Source organism: Typopeltis vanoorti, chromosome 23 (genome assembly GCF_054136105.1).
Source record: "Typopeltis vanoorti isolate ZY-2024b chromosome 23, IOZ_Tvanoo_1.0, whole genome shotgun sequence".
Classification (NCBI taxonomy): Eukaryota; Metazoa; Arthropoda; class Arachnida; order Uropygi; family Thelyphonidae; genus Typopeltis; species Typopeltis vanoorti.
In genome coordinates this window covers 81,428,100-81,446,524 of record NC_143571.1, presented here as the reverse complement: position 1 = coordinate 81,446,524, position 18,425 = coordinate 81,428,100, and the positions used below count along the sequence as shown (strand labels likewise).

Below are 18,425 nucleotides of genomic sequence, written 5' to 3'. Positions count from 1 at the left end.
GAAGGCAGCAAAATATTCTGGAGGCTGTTGAAAAAGCTCAGAAATGGAGGAAAGAGTGCGGTAAAAGGAATTAGAGATGATAAAGGTGACATGAAAACTGGAGAAAATAGGCAATTCATGGTTATAGTTAACTATCTCCCATACTATGTAATTCAGGGAAATTTATATTATTTTTCGACTGAGCCACCCTGAATCAATTTTATAGCATGAGAAGAAAAATAGGCAATTCATGGTTATAGTTAACTATCTCCCATACTATGTAATTCAGGGAAATTTATTTTTCAACTGAGTCACCCTGAATCAATTTTATAGCATGAGAAGATTTGTTTTAACACTTATAGATCACCTTCTAAAATAATTACTTAAATAGTCAGTCATGGCATTTCTTGAATTTTAGCACACAGGTTCGATTGTTTTTATGAGACAGTACACTAGTCAAAGATCAGGTATTAATTTTAAGCAAACAAAACATGTTTATTTTACCTCAGGCAACTTTACAATATGATACACAATTAAACAATTTCTCTCTAATGCCAATTTTAAACTCAATTCGTAACCTTACAATTTAGACCAGCTATTCACAATACTTAACTTGATCTACAAAATCTAGGTTTTGTTCTTCTTCTCAATATATATACTAGCTAATTCTCATTAGCTAGTATACATATACATTCTTCTCAATACACACACACACACACACACAAGCTAATTCTCAGCCTCAATCATTTTTTACAGCGACTTATACAACTATTTTAACAAAGCTACATTCAGTGGACATACAATTCTTAATCACCATCTCAGCATTAATACAATAGAATCTACTCGCAAATTTGTAAAAACATGTACAGTCCTATCAGCTTTGAAGATTTGTGGCGGTCCTGTTGACTGCTGTCCTATATACTATCCTTCACTGAATAGCTTTATTCCAGTCATCCGGTGTAGTCCTCTTCTGGGAATTGTGGCATTGCTCACCGTCGGTTCTGGTTCTACTGCAGGCACCATGTATCTGGTCGGACGTGGCACATTCCATTACAGAAAATACATATCTGTAAAATAATCTGCCTCTCCTGGTTTTCCCCATGCTTAGGGGTCACGATCCAATGAAATACAGAAGTCTTAGCAGGCCAATGAACAGCAGCAAGACGAAACTCTCCAGAGCTCCTAGAGGTTCTCAAGATCTCTTTATATGATTCCAAAGTTCCTTGTCTCCGACCTTAAAACAAGGAACTTCTGAAATTCAGAATCTTCTGAAAATAACTGACGTCACTGCTGTCTTGACCGTCAGTTGTGGAGGCAAAATTCTCCACATCTGAATGACCTTCAACACCTTTGTTCTTGGAAGTTTATTTTTCACTTGGTTAGAGTATAATAAATTTAGTTTAATCCTTTATCCAAGTGTGAGCAAACAAAGTTTGCACCTGAAAGTATCTTCAGGACTGGGGTAAGGTGGTACAACACCAGGGCACTCCTTGCAAAGGTGGAGCAAGCTACCAACAATCCTATCTCAGTATCTCCCATAATGCAAAACACATCTCCTTGCGGATATGTCTAATGTTATGCATTAAGGGAAGGGCCACAACCCAGACTAGTTTTGACCTTTATTGAGGTCTCTTCAGTGGGAGCCAGGCCCAAGTGGAGATACCAGGCAGAAGCATTAGCAGGTCATCTCTTACCTATTGTACCACCTTACCCCAGTCCTGAAGATACTTTCAGGCGCAAACTTTGTTTGCTCACACTTGGATAAAGGATTAAACTAAATTTATTATACTCTAACCAAGTGAAAAATAAACTTCCAACATCTTTCTCTAAATCCAGAGTAATTTATTAAAAAAGGGTGGCACACCATTTGGCAACTCCTATAGGTAGAGATGACCTGCTAATGCTTCTGCCTGGTATCTCCACTTGCCTGGCTCCCACTGAAGAGACCTCAATAAAGGTCGAAACTAGTCAGGGTTGTGGCCCTCCCCTTAATGCATAACATTAGACATATCCACAAGGAGATGTGTTTTGCATTATGGGAGATACTGAGATAGGATTGTTGGTAGCTTGCTCCACCTTTGCAAGGAGTGCCCTGGTGTTGTACCACCTTACCCCAGTCCTGAAGATACTTTCAGGCGCAAACTTTGTTTGCTCACACTTGGATAAAGGATTAAACTAAATTTATTAAACACCTTTGTTCACTATGAAGTCGGCAACATAATCTTGTTTAATCCCTTTTAACTTGGGGCAGAAATACTTTTACAATTTGTTAAACAACAACTTCATATCAGAACTTAATATTAATTCAACTTAATTTATAATTCTAACCTTTACAATATTGTATAATTTATGAACAATTCTATTTCATTCTTTAGTCAGTTACCTTTACAAGTTCACAATCAGTATTTCACTGTTAATATACAGTAATGTACAATTTTGTTCCTTTCACATGATTTGTGACTTCTGTAAAATCGATGTAGGAAATTTTAATAAAATTTCACCACATCGAATTTTACAATAGTACCCATATATAAAAAAGGGAAATAAAACTGAATATGAAAATTATTAGAGATATTTCTGTACTGAATGCTCCTGGTAAGATTTATGCAAGAATACTTGAGAAACAGTTGAGAAGGATTGTGGAAAGGAAGCTTGGTGAGGAAACAAGCTGGATTCAGGCCAAATAGAAGATTAGATTTTCACTTTACAACAGATAGTTGAGAAATCATGGGAATATAACAAACATCTGTATTTAAGTTTTGTAGATCTGGAAAAGGCATATGACAAGGGAGAAGCTATTCAAAATGCTACAGTTGTATGGTGACAGTGGAGCATTATATCACGCAATACTTAGTCTTTGAGATGTAAGTCAGCAGTTAGAATTGAAGGAAGTATAGGAAGATGGTATAATGTTAAATCTGGTGTCAGACAAGAATGTACATAATCCCTTCTGTTATTCATTATCTATATGGATCACATTATGAAGGAAAGTGGTATTAAACCTGATATCAAAATTAGAAATGTTAATCTCAGTTCTTTATTTTATGCAGATGATGTTATACATCTAAATAAATCTGGTACAAATCTGCAAGATTCCCTGACAAAATCGAATAACTGTTGTAATAGATTTACTATGAAGGTCAGACAAAGACAATGAAAATAGGCAGAAGCATTGAAAATATCAACTGCATTGTGAATGGAGAACCTATAGAACAAGTAAAACATTTCTGTTACTTAGGCACGATTTTTAATGAAAATTATTATTATTATCAACACCCGATCTCCATGGAGTCAGAGACTCATCGTGGGAGGTATTCACTATTGCATACAATGCTCATCCAGCCATGTCTTAAACTGATTCAATGTGTCCACATCCACAACACACTCAGGCAATGCATTCCACTCACCAACCACCCTCCATGCAAAGAACCTGCTTCTCAATCCTTTGCTCACACCCTCCTTATACAGTTTCCAGCAATGGCCTTTTGTTCTACTTCTCTCTCAAATTCTATGAAAAATCTCTTCCATGTCTACCTGATAACAACCCCTTACCAGTTTATATGTCTCAATCATACCCCCCCCCTTCCTCCTATTCACAAGGCTCTGCAACTTACAGTACATTCCCTCAATCTGTCCTCGTACTCCACATTCCAAAGACCACTGACTACCTTTGTGAATCTTCTCTGTACCCTTTCCAACATATCCTCATCACCATGAAACCCAGTGACCAAATCTGTTCACAATAATCCATATGAGGCCTGATCAAGGCCCTATACAATGGAATTATAACCTCTCTATTTCTGCATGTCGGGGTTCTCCACATCATTGCCATTATTCGATGTAATGTCTTCACAACTTGTGCAATGTGGCCCCTAAATTTCAGGTCCTTGTCCACTATCACTCCTAGATCTCTCATCTCCTCTACTTCTGTTAAAGTTTCTGCACCAAGTGTATACTTGGCATCCCAATATTCAAGTCCTCTTGTCAAGGCATTAATATCAGCCTGACTGTGCATTGCTCTCCAGTTTTGCATCATCTGCAAAAGCTGGATATCACTAGTTAAACCCAACCCAATATCATTAACATACAAATGAACAACAATGGCCCCAAAACTGACCACTGGTGCTTTCTCTTTCGAGATACTAATAAATTAAATATGGAAATAGACAATAGAATCAACAAAGCCAGTATGGTAATAAATCAACTGAATAAATTTATATGGAATAAGAGAGAAATTAATCAAAACATTAAATTAGCTGTATACAAGACAGTGTTCAAACAATTTTAACTTATGAATCTGAGAGCTGGGTCAGAAGTAAAACACTTGAAAGATTAGGGGCATGAACAGATGGCATCAATGGAATATCATATTAAAAACAGGGATATTAGGAAAGAACTAAACATTGTTAGAATCCAGGAATGAGTTAGCAAAGCTAATACCAGGTGGTATGGTTGCTTAAACAGATTGGGAGAGGAAAGATTAGCAAAACAAGTGTTCTCTGTCAGGTTGGCAGGAAAAATATCAAGAGAAGACCAAGATATAGGTGGATTGTACAGTAAAAAGTGCCTTAGAAGATAGAAATATAAGATTTGATAATGTTGGAGTCTTGACAGGTAACAGTTTGATTTGGAGGAAAATTTAGATAAGAAGTTAGTAATGATGTAAGTTTTTCGTGTAGTGCTATCATATCCTGTACATGTCAGGAATTTCATGATGATGAGTTATAGAAATTTTTTACTTGGTAAGGTAACCAGCCTTATGCAAAACACCCAACCTGGAAGACCAGGGTATCTCATCTGTCTTAGTCTCCCCTCCTACCTCTCCAGCTAGGTAGGCCCTACCAGTAGTTAGCTCTTGAGGTCATTGGAGTGTGCAAGCCACCTTAGTATGTCAAGGTGAAGATACCATTAAGGAGGGAATGATTTAAGAGGGGATAATGCAAAAGATGGAGATAAACTGGAATTGTAGGCAAAAGATAATTATTGTCAATTTAATGTTGCAAAATGTTAAGTTAGGCACTTCGGGCTGAAAAGGTTGCATATTAATTGTACTAGATTGCAGGAAATTGATGAAGCTAGGTACTTGGGGATAATGGTGGACAGAGAATTGAAGTTCAGAAGGCATATGGCAAAAGTTGGTAAAATGGCTCAAAAGATTAGTTGTTTGTTGAAAAACATGTTAACAAGTAAAGACTGAGAAATTATTATCCCTCTTTATATCTTGACTACTGTGCAAAAATTTGGTCACTTAGGTTTCTTGGGACTATGTGGCAGAAGAGAAGATTCAGAGAAGAGTGACAGCTTTGTGAAATGCTCCCTATGAAGATAGATTGAAGGTTTGTGGGTTACAATGTTTAGTTGAAATCAAAAAAGAGGGGACATGATGAAACTTTTAAGATATTAAAGGGGGATTATAAAATTGATGTAAAAGAAATTTTTCAATATATGACAAATAGTCAGAACTAGAGGCCATCCACAGAAGTTGTGTAAGAGTGTGGCTAGCAGGAGTTGTGGATGAGATTTTTTGCACAGATAGTGGTAAATGAGTGGAATGGATTGCCAAAATTAGTTGTGAGTTCTCTAACAGTGAATGAGTTTAAGGAGAGGCATGATAGGTTTTGTGTGCAAAATAGTTAGTTTGGGTATACTTATGATGAGTCTCCAGACTCCATGGAGCTAATGTATAGTAACAATTTTCAAGGGTTACATTCCAGTTAGTGTGAAGAAAAACAGAAGCTTTCAACCAATGCATCCTACTCTGTAAGTACATATGGCAGTGAAACATGAAAATTTAACCCCCCCACACACACACACAAACTGAAAGTTACCCAGATAAGAATGTAAGATGAATATGCTTGGTGTGACACTTAGAGATAAGATAGGCTTCCATTTTAATAGTCAAGAAAAGGTGTACATCAAATATATCACACATTAAAAATGGATGGCCTAAATTAACAGAATTCCAAGGAAGACATGGGAGGATAAAATTGTTAGGATTGCCAAAATGCAATGGATGGGAAAAGTCAAAAAACTAATGTAGTGGAAAAAAAATTAGGAGAGAGACCTTTGTCCAGAAACGGAGTAATACTAGTTGAAATGATGAAAAACTGTTGACAGGAAGCTAGATATAATGTAAACTTAGTCATGTAGTACTCAGTAATCATAATACCCTGTACATCTTTTCGATATACATATCAGGAATTCAATAAACAAAAAAGAATATTAAAAAAAATAACGAAGTTTTTTTATAGTATATATATATATTTATTTATAACTTTATTTATTTAATATTCTTGTTAAATCTTATTTATATATATATTTATTCATTTATATTCTAAATATAATTTATTTATATTTAGTATACATATATATATTTATAGTATAACGAAGTTTTTCCACTTCGTTATACTATAAATTAAAGATACCAAGAAATTACATACTTGGTATATATATATATATATTAATCCTTTATCCAACTGTAAGCAAACAAGTTTGTGCCTGAACTATTTTCAGGACAACTCGTATAAAGAAGCTCATGACTTCACATCACTTGCCTTAGTATCCCATAATGCAAATGTCCTTACGGGTATGTATAATGCTATGTATTATGGGAAGGGGGTTCACTAACCAGACCGGTTTCGACCTTTATTGAGGTCTCGTCAGTGGAAGCCAGACCCAGAGGTGATACCAAGGTTGAAGTAATACACAGGTCATATTTTCATATACGAGTGAACTATTTTCAGGACTGGGGCAACTCATATATAGAAGCTTATGAACTCACATCACTTGCTTTAGTATCCCATAATGCAATATGGGATAAAATTGTATAATGCTCCAGTCCTAAAAATAGTTCAAGCACAAACTTGTTTGCTCCTGAACTATTTTCAGGTTTGCTTACATTTGGAATAAAGGATTAAACCAAGTATATAATTTCTTGGTATCTTTAATTTATAATACAACCAAGTGGAAAAACTTCCAACAACTATCTCTAATCCAGATTATTCTAATAATAAGGTGTGATACCTTTTGGCAACTCATATATGAAAATAAGACCAATGCATTACCTCAACCTTGGTATCACCTCTGGATCTGACTCCCACTGACGAAACCTCGATAAAGGTTGAAACCAGTCTGGGTAGTGACTGTTCCCATAATGCATAGCATTATACATACCCATAAGGTTATGTGCTTTGCATTATGGGATACTAAGGCAAACAATGTGAAGTCATAAGCTTCTATATATGAATTGCCCCAGTCCTGAAAATAGTTCAGGTGCAAACTTGTTTGCTTATACTTGGATAAAGGATTAAACCAAGTACAGGTATCCCTTGCTTAACGTGGTGAAATTAATTACAGCAAACCCTTGATATAGTTCGCCCACCATTTCTAGATCCCTTCTTGGCTTGGTGCCAAGAATAGTCAATTCATGCTGAAGGGGAGAAAGAAATGAAGGATGTACGAATTGGTCGCCAAAATGCGAAATCACATGCTTTCTTGTCTGTCACTGTGCTAGTACTAGCTTGATTTTTGTTGTTCTCCTTTTGCATTATTTTTTTATTATTAATTTGTATGATGGATCCAGTACAGTCAACAAGTTCTATTGTTACACGTTTCAGTAGCTCTTGCAAAAGAATATTGAATAATGTGCTGACATTCTGCGAAAAAGAATCATCAGAAGACTGTCTTCTTGTTCCCCTTTCTCAAGTCATAAAACGTGCAAGTGCAATTGCGGGCGTATCGGGGTCGACTGTTAAAAGAATTCGTAGGGAATCAAAAGGTGAAGGTAAGCCAAAATTTAAATCTCCTAAAAAAAAGCGCCAGAGAAAGAAAACCATCGAAACCGTATCTTTGAATGATTTTGATGTAGACTTATAAGAAGAGCTATTCACGAATTTTACGTGGTCGAGAAAAGAGTGCCAACTGTTCTGAAATGGATTCCTGTGCTTAAAGAAAAAATTAATTTTCCTTGGAAAAGAGAAACTTTAAGGAAAATACTTCATGAAATCGGATTTTGTTTTAAAAAGTCCCAGAATAAAAGGAAACTTATCATGGAGCGAAGTGACATTGTTTTACGTAGAACGCAGTATTTGCACATATTAACACTCTACGTACATTTTTCCAACTGTTATACAAGCAAAATAGTTACACTTTAAAAACAGCAATGTTCATAAAAGAAAAGCTAAATTTTCCGACCTGTAATAATAAACAAACTAAGTCAGTTTATTATTACATCCCAGAAGACACGCTGATTACCCTATTATCGGAATGGATTCTCCTTTTTCTGACATGCGCAGAAGTGTCGAGGGACCTCAAATCGGTGGGCGAACTATATATGCAGCAAGTATTTTGATTAACGCGCCTTTAACCCTGCAGAGCTCACAGCTAATCTGACATACATGCAAAATGTTTAATATAAATATTCTTACACAAATCAGTGCATAGCTTGGAGGTCATGAGTAGCTGTGCATTCATATGTAACGAGTGATATTTCAAACTGTTTTTTGCTGCCAGTTTGGTTTAACACGTTATGTAAAGGTTTGCGATATTTGACAGTAAATTGTATCTGAGAGATACCGTGACCTCCAATGTCAGTATAGTATGTTTAGTTTTTTTTTTTTTTTTTTATTCTTTGTTCAATAATTTCTATATTGTAACTGAAAATAAATAAACCATCGTGTATTACTGAAATAGAGAGCCAAAGGCTTATTTATCATACATGTCCTCTAGGAGATGTGCTTTACATTATGGAAAATACTGTACTAAGGAAAGTGATCTGGAGCTTACTCCACCTTTACTAAGAGTTGCCCATAAGGTTGCTTATGCTTGCATCTGCCGAAACGTTTAGTTTCTATATATTCAGCACGAAACGTTGGATTCAACATCCACTTAATTTGGGCCATCATGTTTTTTCTTTATGTTTTATTGCTTGTTTGCCAAGGTCTGGAGAGTCATTTTGCTTGTTATCATAGAATTTATGCTGATAAGAAAAAAACTAAAACTGTTCAAACTACTCTTGATATCTTCTTTTGATAAAAAAATGCAGTAACTAATGTAGGTACAAGCATTTAGTAAACATTAATTTTTTTTTTATTTTTCCTAAAAGAGTACCATATAAAACGAATTATTAATACAGTAATCGATCATGGACGAACTGTAATTTTTACCATTGATCATTAGATTTGATTAACGCGATTTTGATATGCGCAGTAACATCGAGGGATTAATTAACCGCGTTAATCAAGGGATACCTGTATATAATTTCTTGGTATCTTTAATTTATAGCAAGTTTTTAATTCAAAAGAATTTTTAAATTTATTCCTTAGAATTACCTGCACTGTAGTTTTCATATACTTTTAAATTTCTCTGTAAATTTAATTTTTTTCTTCTTCAGTATTACTTTTTAATGTTACCTAAAATTTGCTTTTTTTGCTTAGTTTACAATAATCGCCATGGTTAATAGCATCTCTATGCTCCAAACTACAGATTGAGTTCAAATCCTGTGGTCCAGGTGTTTTGAATAACTTTTAGGTAAGAGATGATTTTCATTATCAACTGATCTCATCAAGCTGTTGAATTTTGAATGAAAATATTTTTACTAAGAAATATCTCATTCAGAATTTAATAAGGAAAAAAAAAAAACTAAAAGGGGAAATGCTTGTAAATAAGTGAAAATACCAATTTTGTTTAAAGAATTGTAATAATACAAACTTTGTAATATTAAGTAAAGGTGAAAGATGTCATTTTTTCGTGAAAAGATTATAATGTAAGCAGTTTCTCTATAAGATATATGTTAGAGCATAATAACGAAGGATCAAAGTCCATTAACGACAACTTCGGATAAATTGTGTAGCCGAAGGAAATTAGATTATGTGCGAACAGCACACGCACAGTGCTTTTTCGGGAAGACGCGGCAATCGTATGGAGTATTCCAGGAAGATAGGAATGAAGTAGGAGCCGGGCGAAAAAAAAAAAAAAAGAAAGTTTTGGGTGAAATAGGGAACTAGAGATACGAGGTATAAAACGGGTTTGTCCCCTCTGTTCAGGGCTTTTTAGGTTTTTCATCGGGAGTTGCTGGAGAATTTTTGGTGGAGTCAGGAGGAGTTCCAGTTCGAGATCTAGTCGATAGCGGGCAGTTATTCTCTGCTGTCGGGCGGAAGGAACAGACGAAGAAATGTTAGGTACCTTTCCGAGTAAGCCTGAAGAAACTGGCCGCCACATACGTCCACGTGGATCAATTCAATCCATGCTGTTTCCAGTCGAGAATGGGATGAAAGGACAGAAAAAGGCTAAACCTAGCCGTGAGTTATAATCACCAAGGACAAGATCGAACATTCGGAGGGAAATTATAAAGAAAGGATAGATGGAATAAGTTACAGGAATGTGGTAATGTAAAACCCTTTATAATTCCTTTGTTAACAAAAGAACGGAATAATGTGTTATGGAAGAAACGAGATGTTAGGTTATATAACTCTAAACTTGTATGAAGGACTATAGTGAGATTTTAGATACCAGTGTTTAGAATCTAATGGCTGTTTCCTTAGTATTTGTGTGAATGAGTAGTAGTTAATTTGCTATAAGTAATGATCAATAGAATTATCAATGTGATTTAAGAATATGTGTAAGATAGTAAAGATATTTAAGGGATGCTAGCTAGAATTTTGTGAGTGAAATGAGTCTATTTTTAGATGTGATATGTAAATTACAGTTGATATGTCTAACCTTATAACTTGGGATAACTCTATTCCAATTGAGTAATTTTTATTGTAAATGTGTAATCTTTTGAATCTAATCAATGTATCTTGATTATCTTAACCTGTTTTGTGCCTTGAATTGAATCCAATGCACTGCTTGCTAATATTTGAATCTGAGCAGGAGTGAATTATATGACAGAGACCACGACTACAATCTAAAAGTGTTTTAAGAGGGATGAAAAAAAAATTGATATGAGGAGTAACTAATAGATTGATTTACTTAGTATGTTTTCTGAGGGTTACTTCTTGGTGAAAAGGAATTTCTAACCTAGGGAGCTGGCTGGCACAGCTTGATCAAATAAATATTGCCAGAACCTGAATAGGAAGCAACTTCAGACCATTATTGCTGAGGATAGGACTCTATTCAGAAGTCAATCCTTCATTCTAAGAATCGGCCAAATTGTGTGGATAGATTTAACTGTGAAGAAGATAATCGATAGAAGGAGAACACAATATAACAATGGCACAGACGAAAGAATATAACAAAGTGATGAAAATGAACTATTATTCTGCTTAATAGAGACTTGGAGTAGCTTGAGAAAATATCTGGTTTGATTTCTAGAACAGAGACTGCAGATTATCTAAATGTTATTATATCCAAGATACCAACATGCTATAATTCACAGCTACATTAATTGCTGAAATTCATATTTCTATTTACCTATACTTTAAAAAGTAAAATTACCTGATTAAAATTCTTGAATAAAAACTCTTTATAGATGGCATCTCTTCCTTGAACCATTGTCCAACCTCTTTCTAAGAGAGGTTCTAGCTTCATTTTTCTATCATCATCATTTAACTTTGTTTTTTGACTTGCCTAGAAAAACAAAACAAATTAAACAAAATGATTCCCTCTGTCCTTCTCTCTTTTATATACAGGCTGATTAAATAGTATCCCTGTGTAAGGCCTTGTAGAGCACCACCCAGTGACCCAAATATGGAAAAACTTTGCAGGAATACATTGTGCATCATGTCAGAGGTGAAAAAAAATTTCAAAATTCGCCACTGTGGTTGCTGCATGATGTGCTGTAGTATTTTTTTTTTTTTTTCTGTCTTTGTAAGAAGGAGAAAAGTGACAAGCATAAATAACATTTTTAATCATTTCCATTATGCATTCATGGGCTGTTATCTTTCATGGTTACAGTGCCATTTTCTTGGATTTAGCAAAGGCATTTGACAGGGTGCCACATGATAAGCTGATATTTAAGTTGCAGAACATGGGTTTGGATGTCGGGCTGGTCAATGGGATACAGGATTGGCTGTCTCATAGGCATCAGAGAGTTGTGTATGGTGGGGTAGTTTCAAGGAGGCAGAGGGTTAAAAGTGGGGTCCCACAGGGCTCAGTACTGGGACCTATATTGTTTAACGTTTATATCAATGACATTGTCAGTGGATTGCAGGGGGATATTCAGTTGTTTGCAGATGATGTGAAGCTGGGAAGGATTATTAGTAATAATGCAGATGTGGTAGTCCTGCAAGAGGATTTGAATAAGCTAGACAGATGGGCAAATGAAATGAATGGGGTGGTCGGTTTAATGCAGCAAAATGTAGGTCTTGAGGTTTGGGACATATTGATAGGACTGCATACTCTATTGGAGGAGCTATACAGGTCAATATACAAGCTAAAAGGAGCTATACAAGCAAAACCACGCTAAGCATATATATATGCTTAGCGTGGTTTTGCTTAACGCAGATTTGATTATTGCGGCGAAATTAATTGCGGCAATCCCTTGATATACACGGCAAAAGTTTTGATTTGTGCCTTTAACCCTGAGGAGCTCGCAGCTGATCTGACAGATACAAGTAAAATGTTTAATATAAATATTCTTACACAATTCATTGTGCAGCTTGGAGACCATGAGTAGCTGTGCATTCACATGTTACAAGTGATATTCCGCACTGTTTTTTGCTGTCAGTTTGGTTTAACACATGTTATGTAAAGTTATGTGATATTTGACAGTAAACTTTATCTGAGAGATACTGTGACCTCTGATGTCAGTATAGTATGGTTTAGTTTTATTTTTTTTTTATTATTATTATTTGTTCAATAATTTTTAGATTGTAACTGAAAATAAATAAACCATCATGTATTACAATAGAGAGCCAAAGACTTATTTATCATACATGTTCTCTAGGAGATGTGCTTGACATTTATGGAAAATACTAAGGAAGGTGATCTGGAGCTTACTACGAGTTTCCCATAAGGTTATTTATGCTTGCATCCACCGAAACTTTTAGTTTCTATATATTCGGCATGAAATTCTAGTAGTTTCTCTATTCAGCTTTGAAATAATGTTGGATTCAATATCCACTTAATTTGTACCATCATGTATTATATTTGCAGTGTTTTTTTCTTTATGTTTTATTGCTTGTTTGCCGAAGCATGGATAGTCATTTTGCTTGTTATCATAAAATTTATGCCAATACGAAAAAAAACTAAAACTGCTGAAACGACTCTTGTTAACTTCTTTTGATAAAAAAATTGCAGTAAATAATGTAGCTACAAGCATTTATTAAACATTTACTTTGCATTCATTTTTTATCTTTCCTAAAAGAGTACCACATAAAATGAATTATTAATACAGTAATCGATCATGGACGAATTGCAATTTTTACCATTGATTATTGGATTTGATTAACGTGATTTTGATATACGCAGTAACATTGAGGGATTAATTAACTGCAATAATCAAGGGATACCTGTACTGGAGGAAGTAGGGGAGACAAGAGATCTGGGGTTGATGATTGACAGAAACCTGAAATTCAAGGGACATATTGCAAAGGTGAACATATTGCAGTAACACGGAGGATTACTGCAATAATCATAAGGATGCTGACCTGCAGAGATAAAAGAGTTATCATTCCTTTGCATCAGACCCTGATCAGACCACTCTCAGATTTGGTCCCTGGGATTTGAAAGGGATAAATTAACTGTGGGAAAGGGTACTAAGGCGGATAACAAAGACAGTTTCAGGACTGTACAATGTTAGTTATGAGGATCGACTGAGGGAATGTGGACTGCAGAGTTTGGTAGATAGAAGGAGAGGTGATATGATTGAGACTTTTAAACTGTTGAGAGGTGGCTACAGGGTTGACACTGGGAAGTTCTTTCGCGTGGTCGAACAGCGGGAAGGAGTGATGACAAGGGGCCATCCCTGGAAGTTACGAAAGGAAACTGTGAGCATGAGGGTGAGGAGTGTTTTTTTGCATGGAGGGTGGTTGAACCGTGGAATGCATTTCCTGATAGAGTGGTGAGAGCGAGAATGGTCAATGATTTTAAGGAGTGGTATGATAGACTGTGTTTCCTAGGAGGGACCTCCCACGATGAGTCTTGATAGACTTGTGTTTCCTAGGAAGGATCTCCTGCGATGAGTCTTTTGACTCCTTGGAGGCCTAAATCATCATCCTCATGTGTATCAAGGATTTAGGCCTAGCATGGCCTGTTCCGGCCTTAGAAGTTATCGTTGAATCGTTCAAGAGGACGTCCTGGTTTTCTTTTTCCTAATGGCTTGTACTTTAAGGCTTGTTTTGGTAATCTTTCTGTTTTCATTCTTTGAACATGTTCCATTCATTTATGTTTATATTTTTTAATTTTTTTGAAATTTTTTAATAAATAATAAAAAAAGAATAATAATAATGTTCTCAATATTGCTGCAATTCTCTGAGGTCTTCACAACCTTTGCAATCCCTCAGAACTTTAAATCTATATCCACAATCACTCCAAGATCCCTTGCTGCCTCCACTTCTTCCAGTATAACTACACCCAGTCAGTATAAAGTATCCCATCTGTAGATCCCAAATTTTAAAACCTTACATTTAGTTGAGCTAAACTGACATCCCCATGCCTTTTCCCACCCTTTCAGCTTATTCAAATCCTCTTGAAGAGCCAAAACATCAGCACTATTACTAATAACCCTCCCAAGCTTCGCATCATCATCTGCAAACAAGTGAACATCTCCCTGTAGTCCTGTGACAATATGATTGACATAAAGAATGAACAACAATGCTCCCAGGACTGAACCTTGTGGAACTCTACTTGTAACCTTCCTACTCCCTCCCCCCCATATACAACTCTGATATCTATCAGAGAGCCAATCACCAATACAATCCAATAACCTGATATCCAACCCATATGATGCAACTTAAAACATAAGCTTATCATGTGGAACCCTGTCAAATACCTCAGAAAAATCCAAAATGATAGTCTATGCCTTATCTTTATCCACTGCTCTTGTTACTCTACTGCAAGAGGTAACAAGATTACTAAAACAAAAGCACCATTTAACAAATCCATGATAGCCTGCATGAATAGTATTACCTTAATCTGCCAAATTCTGTATACGAGTTCTTACCAATTTCTCTAAAATCTTAACTACAGAAGAAATACAAAACACTCTCCCGGAACCCCTGCCCCATTGTAAGCATTTGATTAAACAGCCAAGTTAATGGCAGAGTCATGGTGAAATTCCATCTAATCCACCTGCCTTATTAACATTTAGCATACTCAGTATTCAGAATACATTCACTTCACCACTCATTATCCTAGGAATAAAGCTTGTAGTACCAGCTTGGAACACACTAATAAAGTGATCATTAAATAGCTGAACTATGTCATCTGCTTTGGTTACCCGATTCCTATCTCCACCCAGGAAGGTAATCTGTCCACTATCATTTTCCCTCCTACTTGCCACACAGTGAAAAAAACTCCTTGGATTGCTATGCCAGTTACCTCTCATACTCCAATTTTTCTCTCTTCATAATACTAGTCATGACCTGAGCCTTATATTCCTCATGCAACTGTTCCAAATTGCTTTATCTTCTTCACTCAAGGTATACAATCTGTCATTACTGTCAACATTTTTTTCTTAAGTATCTCTCATGCACTAACAACCCTTCTTCCTTTAAATTCTTTCCTCCACTTTATTGCTGCAAGCTGGTTTCTAAGTCTATTATTACTCCATGGAGTCGGCAGACTCATCGTGGGAGGTTCATTTAACTGACAACATTTATCATATAGAATTTTAAAATCCTTAACACTCCTTGAATTAACAACACATTCTGGTAATGCATTCCATTCATTGACAATTCTCCATGTAAAAAATCTGCTCCTCACACCTCTACACAACTTCAAGGAATGACCTCTGGTTCTTCCCTCTCACAATCTACTCATTTTATAATCCCTTCTGGATTAATCTGATAAAATCCTTTCACTAACTTAAATGTCTCCATCACATCACCTCTCTTCCTCCTATCCACCAAACTCTGCAATCCACATTTCTTCAACCTCTCTCCATAGCCTGAATTCGAAAGTCCTGATATTGTCTTAGTCACTTATCTCTAGATCAATGTCACCACACTGAAAACCAAGTGACCAGATTTGAGCACAAGAGTCCAAGTCTGGTCTGACCAGTGCCTTATACAGTGGCGCAACCACTTCCTTATTCTTCCATGTTAGAGCACTTCTTATCATAGCAGCATTACGATGTGCAGCCGTTGCAACACTAGCAATATGACCTCTGAATTTCAGTCTACTGTCACTCCCAAATCTCTAATCTTATCCACTTCTTGTAGTACGCCACTATCGATATAGTACACAGCCTTATATTTCTGCACTCCAAAATGCAACACCTTGCACTTATTGATATTAGAACTACAACCTCACTCTTTCGTCCAAGTAAAAAGTCTATATTCAAATCTTCCTAAAGGGGAATTAACATCAGCAGTGCTACTTATAATTCTTCCTAACTTTGCATCATCAGCAAATAACTGAAGATCCCCAGTCACTCCACATGATACATCATTTACAAACAAGTTAAACACCAGTGCCCAAAAACAGACACCTGAGGATGCCACTGGTTACCCTCCTTTTTTGAGACACTGCTCCATCATACACAACTTGCTGGTATCATTCAGAGAGCCAATCTCTGATCCATCTAACTAATATACTATCTATTCCCATCCTCTGCAGCTTGTATATCAACTTATCATGTGGTAATCTATCAAACACTTTTGCAAAGTCTAAGAATATCACTGTATATGATTCTCTCTCATCTAACACACTTATCATCTTATCATAAAATGCAAGTAAATTACTAAAACAGGACCTACCCTTTACAAATCCATTCTGACCATCATAAAGAATGCTATCTCCATTAACCTAATCCTGTATTCTATTCCTTACTCTCTCCAACACCTTGACCACTACTGCAGTTATACAGACTGGCCTATAGTTGGACACTTCTGTCTTAAACCATGCTTTATAGTCACCTGCCTTATAATTCCACATATCTTCCTTCTGTTTTGATACCTCCCCATGCCTATTCATCCTCCAAGCAGAACTACATGGTCACTCTCACACCAACGGGACAAGTATGCCATCTCAGCCACAATCAGATCCTCTGATGCTATGACCAAATCCAGAATTCCCAATCCCCATGTTCTCCCTCAAGAAATACAAAAATTCAGTTCCCTTATCGCTGTATGCTGTCTCCTCTGCCCAGTTTATATCACTATAGTTGAAGTTCCCATAATGATCGCAAGACATATAAAACACACACACACACACATGAAACCTGCAAAATTTATAGCACATTAGTGCTATGAGGGCAAGACAGCAAAGTAGGCATCTGTTAATGTGCTGCTTGAACAGATAATGATTGTAGTCTTTGGGGAAAGCAGAGTGAGGGGGAGGCTATTCCAAAAAAAAACTTCTTGGATTCCTGTATTAGGCAATTGTTTGCCTGTAACATTTTCAAGATTTAAAAAGTCTTCTGCCCATCTCCTCCCGGGTCTTCCTCTTGATTGGTGTCCCTTTGGTTTATATTTTCAGGCAATATTTGGCCATCTGTCTTCATTCATTCTTTCTACATGGTTTTTTCCAGTTCTTTCTATAGTTTGTGATGTCATCTGTTATGTTAATTATGGATAATTGTTGTATTTCTTCATTTCTTATCTTGCCTATTCTTTTATAGCTTGTGAGCAGTCTTAACAAGTGCTTCATTTCTGCAGCTTCCACTTATCTTTTATCTCGTTCTCCCCAAGTCCATGTTTCACTGCCATATTTCTGAATTGGATTGGCTATTGTTTTATATAGTTTATTTGGGTTGTTCTAGACATCTGTTTCTGAAGTGTCTGTTCAAAGTTCCAATGACTGTTAGGAATTTTTGCTTTTTATTTGCAATGTCAATTTCTCCATTGGGACTTATGTAACTTCCTAGATATTTAAATTTGTTCACTTGTTCTATTACTTTGTTGTGGATTACTAGTCTGCATCTTTTAATTTCTTTACCTTGAAATGCTATTGATTTTGTTTTATTTAATGTAGATTTTTCTGTAATTGGTCTTCATTTTCAGCAAAAATAACTTGATCGTCAGCATACAAAAAGCTGGTTAATTCTTTATTTCCTATTTTAATTCCTATAATTTTGTTTTTCCTCTACTCTCTTGAAATGTTTTCCGTATTATTATTATTACGTAACAGCTCCAGGGAGTCCAAAGACTCATCGAGGGAGGGCACCTATTCTACAACTCTGTCTCCACCACTCAAATCCACCAACCACAACGAACTGCAACTACCATCATCATCCACACCAACGCCATCTACCGCCTATCATCACCACTCGTATTATCACAGACAATCACAAACATCCAGGCCCATGGCGGGATTTGAACCTGGAGTCTTTTGGCTGGAGAGGG

General features: G+C 36.1%; 1 protein-coding gene across 1 annotated transcript in view; it reads right to left on the bottom strand.

The window, feature by feature from the left end:
• Pcd (pterin-4a-carbinolamine dehydratase) overlaps positions 1 to 18,425 on the bottom strand; it is a 50,162-nt gene that overhangs the window by 14,360 nt on the left and 17,377 nt on the right. The window contains exon 3 of the mRNA XM_090412585.1: positions 11,416 to 11,547. Within this exon, the coding sequence (XP_090268711.1) occupies positions 11,416 to 11,547 (132 nt within the window). The remainder of the gene's footprint in view (positions 1 to 11,415; positions 11,548 to 18,425) is intronic.